Here is a 12526-nt window from a genome sequence, read left to right on the forward strand (position 1 = left end):
CCGGAGAATATGAATGTGGGTTGGACTTCAGCCCCTGGCCAACCAGCCCTTGGGGTGTTCCCTTCCCAGCCTGGAGGATAGAGATGTGGGCTAGATTTTAGCCCTTGGCCAATCAACCTTGGGGGGTGTTCCCTTCCCAGACTGGAGGCTATGAATGTGGGCGGGACTTTAACACTGAGCCAAACAGCCCAGGCCAGGGGGAGGTTCCCTAACCAGCCCGGGGGATAGAGATGTGGGCTGGACTTTAGCCCTTGGCCAATCAGCCCTGGGGGGTGTTCCCTTCCCAGCCTGGAGGATATGAATGTGGGTGGGCCTTTAGCCCTTAGTCAATCAGCCCTGGGGGATGTTCCCTTCCCAGCCCAGGGTATATGAATGTGGGCTGGACTTTAGCCCTTGGCCAACCAGCACTGGGGATGTTCCCTTCCCAGACCGGGGGATAGAGATGTGGGCTGGACCTTTAGCCTTTGGCCAATCAGCCCAGGGGGATGTTCTCTTCCCAGCCCAAAAGATGTGAATGTGGGCTGGACTTTAACCCTTGGCCAACCAGCCCTGGGGGGTGTTCCCTTCCCAGCCTGGAGGATATGAATGTGGGTGGGCCTTTAGCCTTTAGCCAATCAGCCCTGAGGGGGTGTTCCTTTCCCTGCCCACAGGATGGTTCTATGTTCTGAAGGGACCGGAGGTAAATGGGCCATGAATGGTTCTGATGGTCGGGTCAGAAATACAATTTTCAACACCAGAGCGTCAGTCTGATCTCAACAAGACCAATCACAGCTTGACTGTCGTGATCAGGCGCCATATAACTATTTTGGGGATTTATTTTGAGAGATAAAACCGATTTCTCTAATCTTTGACAAATCAATGGCGGGTAGACACTTGGGACCTTCCTCCAGGTGCAAAGGCCTCGTCCCCCACAGGGCTCGTAGATGAATGGACTAGGACTTTCCTTCGAGGCTCAGTGAGGTAACATCTCTATATCTACAAGGATGAGGAATGTTATTGGCACCTAAGTGGCAGTCCTGGACCTGGCCAACAGGCTGGCCCTTTCCTTTCAGATACCAATTTGGGACCATCTGTCTACTGAATTAAGGGAATACAGTGTTCTATCTATAACAATGCTACTTCTACGTCTATGTCCAGGTATTGGTAAAACTAGACCACTTTTACATTTATGTTCCAACATCAATGGGAAGTTTGACCTTCTTGCCAGACCAGCCGCTTTTCAGAAACATTGGGCAAAGTTTGGAGTTGCCCACGATCACAATGGTGGACTGAGCGGTGGGATAGATCAGAACAAAGAACAGCGCCGCCAGGTCAGAGGTGGATTGAATAGTCAGGGAGGACGCCAAGAGGCTGACCTCAGAGAGGTAGAAGATGGAGTAGAGTACGATGAGATAGACCATGATCCGTGCCGCCCTCATGTGAGCGTCCAGTCTGGGAACGCTGAAACCAGAAGGATTGTACTTCATATCGTGGTAGTGGACCAACAGAGAGGTCAGAGTGAGGATGATGGAGAGGACGGCCAGTGCAAACGGCAAACAGCAGCCAAAGGTAATGGTGAGAAATTTATAGGTCTTGCTGAGCTGGATGGTGGCATCAATCATCTGAGGGCTGGAGGTGATGTTCCCGGTTATGGCAGCCAAGTCCACGTTGGTGTCAACGATCCAAGGACTAGAGGTGACATTCCCGGTGACGGCAGAAAGATTAATGTTGGTGTCAGCGATCCAAGGACTAGAGGTGACATTCCCGGTGACGGCAGAAAGATTAATGTTGGTGTCAGCGATCCAAGGACTAGAGGTGACATTCCCGGTGACGGCAGAAAGATTAATGTTGGTGCCAACGATAAAAGAACCGGCGGTGACATTCCCGGTGACGGCAACCAGCTTCAAATTAATTTCCCAAATACTTGCAAGGCTTATGGCAAAGGAGCCAACCGCCGACCCTACCAGGAATCTGGTCACCACATCGGTGATGTTGGTCTTCAGATAGATGAAGAAGCTGAGCTTGAAGTTGACGATCCTCAGGCAGTAGTAGACGCACAGCGTCGCCGTGATCCAAAAACTGAAGTAGAACTGGAAGATCAGGAAGACGGAGATGAGGGAGTAGACGTTGTGGTATTGGAGCATCTCCGGGAAGATGACGAACAGGAAGGTGCAGATGTTCATGTCGCTCTGCAGGCAGATGTTGTTGGCGGCCATGAGAACCAGAATCTTATCACACAGGCTCAGTGGGCGCCCTCTTCTTCTGTCAGCAACGTTCACACCTATAATGTAGATGTTAAGGAGGACCCCCAACACCAACTCCACAATGGCGCAGATGAGCCCCACCACCCACACAAAAGCCACCATCCTCGGTCCTTCTAACGTGTGTCTGAGCCGAATGAGGAAATGTGGAGGAACGATCATTGACACTGATTGACTGGATGCAAATATCTCCGCCATGTTCATCGCCAGATCTCACGCAACGGGAAATCTGATCTTCTGCCTATAGGATGGAGAGCCTGAGGGATACTCGTATTGTTCCATCACAAGACACGGGGGGGATGGGGATCTGTCTCTGCAAATGCTCATCGATTATCGATATTGATTATAGATATTGGTTATTGATAAAATGTAGGACAAAAACGGAAAAAAGCCAAAACTGGATCTGAGAAAGTTTACAAGATCAGAAGCATTGGCTGTTATTTTCATTTATATTTTGTGATAAAATCTCAAAGAGCCACACATTTTATTTATATCTATACAGTGGAACCTCGGATTGCGAGTAACGCGGTCAACGAGCGTTTCGCACTACAAGCACTGTATTTTAAAAAAAAATCGTAACTCAGTTTACGAGTGTTGTCTCGCAATACGAGCAGGATTCAGGCCAAAGCGGTGTGCAGTACCGCGTTTGGCCTGAGGTTGGGGGGGCGCCGGAGCCGAGCAGAGCCGAACGGCGCCAATCGCATGGGATCTGCGCCGTTCGGAAATGCGCAGAAAGGCCAGAGGACAGCTCGGCTGACCTCTGCAAATCTCAAGAACGGAGTCTTTCCGAAGTTTGCCGAGGTCAGCCGAGGTGTCCTCTGACATTTCCGGACATTTCTGAGGCTCTCCGGCGTCCCACCGCCTCTGGCCGCATGCGGTATTGCATGCCTTTGAAGTCAGTGCGGAACAAATTATTTTCGTTTCCATTGACTTCAATGGGGAAACTCGATTTGATATGCAAGTGCTTTGGATTACGAGCATTCTCCTGGAATGGATTATACTCGTAATCCGAGGTTCCCCTGTATATATCTGACATATACTGCACTGCAGGGTCTCGGAGTAAGGTGGGGGGTAATCAGGCTAAGAAACGTGTACCTCAATCATCCCAATGGCGGTTCCCACTGAAGGGAGCGACCATTAATATCGCCAGCATAAAATCAGGAAGTGCTCCTCATACGACCTTTATTTTTGCTCAGCATGTAGGCAGGTGCAGTCTCCTTTCTCCACTGTCGGTGCAACTCAACTGCAGGAGGAACCTGCTCCTCTGTCATTTCCTGGGTCACTGAGGAAGCAATCCAATTGGATGCTGCTACCCGTGTGACTCTGGTGGCCATCTTGGGTCAGGCAGAGTCTATTTAAGACCCTGGCTCCCTGGTTTGGTGTGCAATTTTTACGAGTGGACAGCATAGGGTCAGGTCTCCTGTTTGACAGGGAAAGTGAATAGCAGTAGGTACAGGTTTCAGATGAGTAGGGACAGGCTAATGACACGCCATTCTTCGTGGAAGCTTTCGATTTGGGCACACACTGGCCAGACCCCATTCTGCCCTCTGAGACAGGCGCTGATGGCACATCTGAGACCCGCTCCGCTCTACTTTGTGGTCCAAGGGGCACAGCCTGGGCCTAGGATCCAAAGGGCACAGCCTGGGCCTAGGTTCTGAGGGGCATAGCCTGGGCCTAGGTTCTGAGGGGCATAGCCTGGGTCTAGGATCCAAGGGGCACAGCCTGGGCCTAGGGTTCAAGGGGCACAGCCTGGGCCTAGGATCCAAGGGGCACAGCCTGGGCCTAGGATCCAAGGGGCACAGCCTGGGCCTAGAATCCAAGGCGCACGGCCTGGGATCCAAGGGGTGCAACCTGGGCCTAGGATCCAAGGGGTGCAACCTGGGCCTAGGGTTCAAGGGGCACAGCCGGGGCATAGGATCCAAGGGGCGCAGCTTGGGCCTAGGGTTCAAGAGGCACAGCCTGGGCCTAAGATCCAAGGGGCACAGCCTGGGCCTAAGATCCAAGGGGCACAGCCTGGGCCTAGGGTCCAAGGAGAACAACCTGGGCCTAGGATCCAAGGGGCGCAGCCTGGGCCTAGAGTCCAAGGGACAGATTTACAAGTAAGGTATTAGGAGCACTGCATTAGAAGAGTTTTAGGTTCACTTGTTTTACATATTGTACAGATGACTTACCTTCCTCTCCTTGGCCAGCTGTGCCGGTCACCACTGATGTGCCGGATAAAATCAGCAAGAATAGCAGGGGATTAGACATGGTGGTTGTTTTTCAGACCCAGCAGTGATATCTCTTCTCTTCCCGGAGAATCTTCTCTTCCCGGAGACACCGCGTCTTCCTCTCACTCGCCTCTTATAATTATCACTTTTAGAAGGAAGTACAAGTTCAGGCCCGCACGTGGAGTGTGGCAGGTGTGCCAAGGCACACCCTGATCACCCGGAACTACGCAGATTCCACCGGCAGCAGAGAAAGGGGCGGGGGGATCTTTGTCCTCTGTCCCCTTTTTTCTGTCCCAAAGGTGAGACATCAGGGGTCTGTTTGGACCCCTCATATTTCATCAAACCCCCCCAATGGGGCTCCTAAAAAATAAAAATAATAATACTAATGTAAAAAATAGACAAACATAAACGACTGACAGGTTGCACCCCTTGGATCCTAGGCCCAGGCTGTGCCCCTTGGATCCTAGGCCCAGGCTGTGCCCCTCAGAACCTAGGCCCAGGCTGTGCCCCTTGGATCCTAGGCCCAGGCTGTGCCCCTCAGAACCTAGGCCCAGTCTGTGCCCCTTGGATCCTAGGCCCAGGCTGTGCCCCTCAGAACCTAGGCCCAGGCTGTGCCCCTTGGATCCTAGGCCCAGGCTGTGCCCCTCAGAACCTAGGCCCAGTCTGTGCCCCTTGGATCCTAGGCCCAGGCTGTGCCCCTCAGAACCTAGGCCCAGGCTGTGCCCCTTGGATCCTAGGCCCAGGCTGTGCCCCTTGGATCCTAGGTACAGGCTGTGCCCCTCAGAACCTAGGCCCAGGCTGTGCCCCTTGGATCCTAGGCCCAGGCTGTGCCCCTCAGAACCTAGGCCCAGGCTGTGCCCCTCAGAACCTAGGCCCAGGCTGTGCCCCTCAGAACCTAGGCCCAGGCTGTGCCCCTTGAACCCTAGGCCCAGGCTGTGCCCCTTGGATCCTAGGCCCAGGCTCTGTTGATGGGGACAAGTGTCTCTTCCCGACATCTCTGGGCTGTGGGGGGCTTATCGGAATCTAGAAGCCACTTTAACACGGGGGTCCTCAGATCCCCCCCCCCATGTGAATGGGTAATGGGGTACATTCTACCCTTACCCATTTACCAAAAACAGTGTACAGAAAATGATGAAAAACACTCGGGTTTACATCGAGGGAGGACACTATTTTTTTTTCTTTTTAATAAAGGATTTGTCAAAAACTTGTCTCTTTAAAATAAAATAGTTTTTGTACACTTCTTTTGGTGAATGGGTAGGGGAGATTTGTCGTTGTGGGTGGAGCCGGGCGGGGTCTCCTATGGCGATCGCATTATGTGTAATAGCTGTGTGAGGTCGTCCCTGAAGTGCCGAGTGATGTCAGGCGATTGTTTGTCTCCATTTCTTAATCCTCCGTAATCTGCAATAAAATCCCCGATAACGTCACTCTGACACAGGCCGCCCTCCGGCGGGAGGATGAGGTCTTGTATTTCAGAGCGACAACATACAGGGGTTACATTTCACTGCCACTGACACCAATGCTGGGGGTTATCATTGCATCCTCTGACACCAATGCTGGGGGTTATTATTGCATCCTCTGACACCAATGCTGGGGGTTATCATTGCATCCTCTGACACCAATGCTGGGGGTTATTATTGCATCCTCTGACACCAATGTTGGGGGTTATTATTGCATCCTCTGACACCAATGCTGGGGGTTATCATTGCATCCTCTGACACCAATGTTGGGGGTTATTATTGCATCCTCTGACACCAATGTTGGGGGTTATTATTGCATCCTCTGACACCAATGCTGGGGGTTATTATTGCATCCTCTGACACCAATGCTGGGGGTTATTATTGCATCCTCTGACACCAATGCTGGGGGTTATCATTGCATCCACTGACACCAATGCTGGGGGTTATTATTGCATCCTCTGACACCAATGTTGGGGGTTATCATTGCATCCACTGACACCAATGCTGGGGGTTATTGTATTCCAACTTCTCCAGTGTGCATTGCATTATGCAGCATCTATGAGAAGGGGGTCCCGGGGCCCGGATCCACGTCCACCAGTGCAGGAGCCTCTGAGGTCTGGTGATTTCTTATGAGACAACTACAGAATTACGGCTCCTAATTTATTCCCAATCTTCTCCATATTTCAGGATTTTGACCTTGTTTTGGTCTCACTCCGATTGGAGAACTCGATCTTTTCTCCTTTTACTTTTATAGAGAGAGGGAAAAAAAAAAGGAAATGATAGAAGTTCTCTTCACAGTGCAATAGGGTGACTCTGCTGGAAACGAGCTGCAGATTGACAATGAGAGGTATTGGGCTCCATCTAGTGGACAATTACCAACATTTTGTGGATCCAGCCAAAGCACAGTGAATGATATTGGGCTCCACCTAGTGGGCAATGAAAGGTACTGGTTTCCATCTAGTGGGCAATGAAAGGTACTGGTCTCCATCTAGTGGACAATTAATGGTACTGGTTTCCATCTAGTGGACAATTATTGGTACTGGTTTCCATCTAGTGGGCAATGAATAGTACTGGTTTCCATCTAGTGGGCAATGAGAGGTACTGGTCTCCATCTAGTGGGCAATGAAAGGTACTGGTCTCCATCTAGTGGGCATTGAAAGGTACTGGTCTCCATCTAGTGGGAAATGAGAGGTACTGGTCTCCATCTAGTGTTCAATAAAAGGTACTGATCTCAATCTAGTGGGCAATGAAATGTACTGATCACCATCTAGTGGGCAATGAATGGTACTGGTCTCCATCTAGTGGGCAATGAGAGGTACTGATCTCCATCTAGTGGGCAATGAATGATATTGGTCTCCATCTAGTGGGCAATGAAAGGTACTGATCTCCATCTAATGGGCAATGAGAGGTACTGATCACCATCTAGTGGGCAATGAATGGTACTGGTCTCCATCTAGTGGGCAATGAGAGGTACTGATCTCCATCTAATGGGCAATGAGAGGTACTGATCACCATCTAGTGGGCAATGAAGGGTACTGGTCTCCATCTAGTGGGCAATAAAAGGTACTGATCTCCATCTAGTGGGCAATAAAAGGTACTGATCTCCATCTAATGGGCAATGAGAGGTACTGGTCTCCATCTAGTGGGCAATGAGAGGTACTGATCTCCATCTAGTGGGCAATGAAAGGTACTGGTTTCCATCTAGTGGGAAATGAAAGGTACTGGTTTCCATCTAGTGGGCAATGAGAGGTACTGGTCTCCATCTAGTGGGCAATGAAAGGTACTGGTCTCCATCTAGTGGGCATTGAAAGGTACTGGTCTCCATCTAGTGGGAAATGAGAGGTACTGGTCTCCATCTAGTGTTCAATAAAAGGTACTGATCTCAATCTAGTGGGCAATGAATGGTACTGATCACCATCTAGTGGGCAATGAATGGTACTGGTCTCCATCTAGTGGGCAATGAGAGGTACTGGTCTCCATCTAGTGGGCAATGAAAGGTACTGGTCTCAATCTAGTGGGCAATGAATGGTACTGATCACCATCTAGTGTTCAATAAAAGGTACTGATCTCAATCTAGTGGGCAATGAATGGTACTGATCACCATCTAGTGGGCAATGAATGGTACTGATCTCCATCTAGTGGACAATGAGAGGTACTGATCTCCATCTAGTGGGCAATGAAAGGTACTGATCTCCATCTAATGGGCAATGAGAGGTACTGATCACCATCTAGTGGGCAATGAATGGTACTGGTCTCCATCTAGTGGACAATGAGAGGTACTGATCTCCATCTAGTGGGCAATGAATGATATTGGTCTCCATCTAGTGGGCAATGAAAGGTACTGATCTCCATCTAATGGGCAATGAGAGGTACTGATCACCATCTAGTGGGCAATGAATGGTACTGGTCTCCATCTAGTGGACAATGAGAGGTACTGATCACCATCTAGTGGGCAATGAATGGTACTGATCTCCATCTAATGGGCAATGAGAGGTACTGATCACCATCTAGTGGGCAATGAAGGGTACTGGTCTCCATCTAGTGGGCAATAAAAGGTACTGATCTCCATCTAGTGGGCAATAAAAGGTACTGATCTCCATCTAATGGGCAATGAGAGGTACTGGTCTCCATCTAGTGGGAAATGAAAGGTACTGGTCTCCATCTAGTGGGCAATGAAAGGTACTGGTCTCCATCTAGTGGGCAATGAGAGGTACTAGACCTTGCTTTGTGCTCTGGTGGGCAGTCATGTTGGAACAGGGAGGGGCCGTCCCCAAACTCCTCCCACAAAGTTGGAAACATGAAATTGTCCAAAATGTCTTGGTATGCTGATGTCTTAAGAGTTCCTTCCACTGGAACTAAGGGGCCAAGCCCAACCCCTGAAATACACGCCCACTCCATAATCTCCCCTCCCCCACCATAATCCCCCCTCCCCCACACCATAATCCCCCCTCCCCCACCATAATCCCCCTCTCCCCCACACCATAATCCCCCCTCTCCCACCATAATCCCCCTCTCCCCCACACCATAATCCCCCCTCTCCCCCACACCATAAGCCCCCCTCTCCCCCACACCATAATCCCCCCTCTCCCCCACACCATAATCCCCCCTCCCCCACACCATAATCCCCCCTCCCCCACCATAATCCCCCCTCCCCCACACCATAATCCCCCCTCTCCCCCACACCATAATCCCCCCTCTCCCACCATAATCCCCCTCTCCCCCACACCATAATCCCCCCTCTCCCCCACACCATAAGCCCCCCTCTCCCCCACACCATAATCCCCCCTCTCCCCCACACCATAATTCCCCCTCCCCCACACCATAATTCCCCCTCCCCCACACCATAATCCCCCCTCCCCCACCATAATCCCCCCTCCCCCACACCATAATCCCCCCTCCCCCACCATAATCCCCCTCTCCCCCACACCATAATCCCCCCTCTCCCCCACACCATAATCCCCCCTCTCCCACACACCATAATCTCCCCTCCACCAAATGATTTGGACCAGTGCAGAAAGCAAGGTCCATAAAGAGATGGATGTGCTAATTTGGGGTGGAGAAACCTGACTGGCCTGCACAGAGTCCTGACCTCAACCCGATAGAACATCTTTGGGATGAATTAGAAAGCAGACTGCAAGCCAGGTCTTCTCATCCAACATCAGTGCCTGACCTCACAAATGCTCTTCTGGAAGAATGATCAAACATTCCCATAGACACACCCCTAAACCTTGTGGACGACATTCCCATAGACACACCCCTAAACCTTGTGGATGGCCTTCCCATAGACACACCCCTAAACCTTGTGGACGGCCTTCCCATAGACACACCCCTAAACCTTGTGGACGGCCTTCCCATAGACACACCCCTAAACCTTGTGGACGGCCTTCCCATAGACACACCCCTAAGCCTTGTGGATGGCCTCCCCATAGACACACCCCTAAACCTTGTGGATGGCCTTCCCATAGACACACCCCTAAACCTTGTGGACGGCCTTCCCATAGACACCCCCCTAAACCTTGTGGACGGCCTTCCCACAGACACACCCCTAAACCTTGTGGACCTCCTTCCCATAGACACACCCCTAAACATTGTGGACGGCCTTCCCATAGACACACCCCTAAACCTTGTGGACGGCCTTCCAATAGACACACCCCTAAACCTTGTGGACGGCCTTCCCATAGACACACCCCTAAACCTTGTGGACCGCCTTCCCATAGACACACCCCTAAACCTTGTGGACGGCCTTCCCATAGACACACCCCTAAACCTTGTGGACGGCCTTCCCATAGACACACCCCTTAAACCTTGTGGACGGCCTTCCCATAGACACACCCCTAAACCTTGTGGACGGCCTTCCCATAGACACACCCCTAAACCTTGTGGACGGCCTTCCCATAGACACACCCCTAAACCTTGTGGACGGCCTTCCCATAGACACACCCCTAAACCTTGTGGACGGCCTTCCCATAGATACCCTCCTAAACCTTGTGGACGGCCTTCCCATAGACACACCCCTAAACCTTGTGAACGGCCTTCCCATAGACACATCCCTAAACCTTGTGGATGGCCTTCCCATAGACACACCCCTAAACCTTGTGGACAGCCTTCCCATAGACACACCCCTAAACATTGTGGACCGCCTTCCCATAGACACGCCCCTAAACCTTGTGGACGGCCTTCCCATAGACACACCCCTAAACCTTGTGGACGGCCTTCCCATAGACACCCTCCTAAACCTTGTGGACGGCCTTCCCATAGACACACCCCTAAACCTTGTGGACCTCCTTCCCATAGACACCCTCCTAAACCTTGTGGACGGCCTTCCCATAGACACACCCCTAAACCTTGTGGACAGCCTTCCCATAGACACACCCCTAAACCTTGTGAACGGCCTTCCCATAGACACGCCCCTAAACCTTGTGGACGGCCTTCCCATAGACACACCCCTAAACCTTGTGGACGGCCTTCCCATAGACACACCCCTAAACCTTGTGGGCAGACCTTCCCATAGACACACCCCTAAACCTTGTGGACCGCCTTCCCATAGACACACCCCTAAACCTTGTGGGCGGCCTTCCCAGGAGAGGTGAAGGTGTTATAGCTGCAAAGGGCGGAGCCAACTCCATATTGAACCCTCCGGACTAAGACTGGGGGGTCATTAAAGGTCATGTGCGTGTAAAGGGGGGGCGTCCCAATACTTTTGGTGATATAGTGTATATATATATTGATGTATTGTGGAATTTTAAATTTTCACTTTATAATGTTTGTTTTATATATATGAATAGTGTGGGGTGGAGCTCTGTTTAGTGGGAGGAGCTCTTTCCTCTCTATACAGATTTCTGTTTCTTATCTTTTATAGTTTCTTTTTCTTTTCAGAAATGAAAGGTATTTGGGCGCCATCTAGTGGACAATCAGAGATGTTGCCCTCCGAATGACATTATATGTATACTGTATATGGAAAGCTCCTGTATTCTGGATATCACCGATCTCTGGACCAATCAGCTCCAAGCAAAGGCAAGTATGGCAGAGGCCGCCGCCCCCTCGGATGTCACCAATCAATCAGATCCGGACGCAGGAGGAGGAGCAATAGATGAATGTCAGGACCGTTCTGTTTGGATTTATTATGAGGATAAAAAGGACAAGACGAAGTCATGTGCGTTCGATTCGACGTTTTTCCATTTTCAGAAATTCGGAATGTATCTAAAATTCCAAAATTGCAACAATAACGAATCCAAAATAACAAAACAACATTTTCGGATGAAATTCTAATTCAAATCGTTTTCAATTCGAAATTCCAATACCTGAAGAGAATAAAATAAAATAGAAAGTAAAGGAATATAATAAAAAAAAAAATGGAAGAGAAAATAAAAGACTCGAAAAAAATTGAGTAAAATAGAACAGAATAAAAAATAAAATAAAAAAAGAATAGACAATAAAGGGATAGAATAGAAAATTAAAGAATATGGTAAAACGGAACAAAAATAGAATGAGAAATAAAAGAATATAATAAAAAAGAATGGAAGAGAAAATAAAAGACTCGAAAAAAAATAGAGTAGAATAGAACAGAATACAAAAAAAAAAAGAATAGAAAATAAAGGGATGGAATAGAAAATTAAAGACTAGAATTGACTAGAATAGAAAAGTTAGAAAATAAAAAGGACCAGAATAACGAGTAAAGCACCGATCATCAATATGCTGCATGAAAGATTTCTATCCCGAGATGTACAAATACTCCTATAGAGGCATCTTTATATATCCACCCCCTCCATCAGGACCCCTCCCCCCAGGACCCCTCCATCAGGACCCCTCCCCCCAGGACCCCTCCATCAGGACCCCTCCCCCAGGACCCCTCCCCCAGGACCCCTCTCCCCCAGGACCCCTCCATCAGGACCCCTCCCCCCAGGACCCCTCCATCAGGACCCCTCCCCCCAGGACCCCTCCATCAGGACCCCTCCCCCCAGGACCCCTCCATCAGGACCCCCCCCCAGGCCATTGCTAGAAAATGACTTAGAACCCCCAATTATGATATATTTCCTAAAGCAGAGGCCCCAGAGAATAAATTGGTGGGTGTTGCAGTTTCTTTACCTCACACGGTATTTGCACAACAGTTTTTCAAACA

General features: G+C 50.0%; 1 protein-coding gene across 1 annotated transcript; it reads right to left on the reverse strand.

Moving 5' to 3' along the window:
* Positions 1-213: 213 nt before the first annotated feature.
* LOC120942904 (taste receptor type 2 member 123-like) lies at positions 214-2535 on the reverse strand. The gene has a single exon (XM_040355857.1). The coding sequence runs from the start codon at positions 2442-2444 to the stop codon at positions 1167-1169; it is 1278 nt and encodes a 425-aa protein (XP_040211791.1). The 5' UTR covers positions 2445-2535; the 3' UTR covers positions 214-1166.
* Positions 2536-12526: the final 9991 nt, after the last annotated feature.

This window comes from Rana temporaria, chromosome 6, assembly GCF_905171775.1.
Source record: "Rana temporaria chromosome 6, aRanTem1.1, whole genome shotgun sequence".
Classification (NCBI taxonomy): domain Eukaryota; kingdom Metazoa; phylum Chordata; class Amphibia; order Anura; family Ranidae; genus Rana; species Rana temporaria.

Bases quoted from the DNA above. Each gene is read 5' to 3' on its own strand.
- LOC120942904 (XM_040355857.1), bottom strand. From the start codon at position 2,444: ATGAACATGGCGGAGATATTTGCATCCAGTCAATCAGTGTCAATGATC.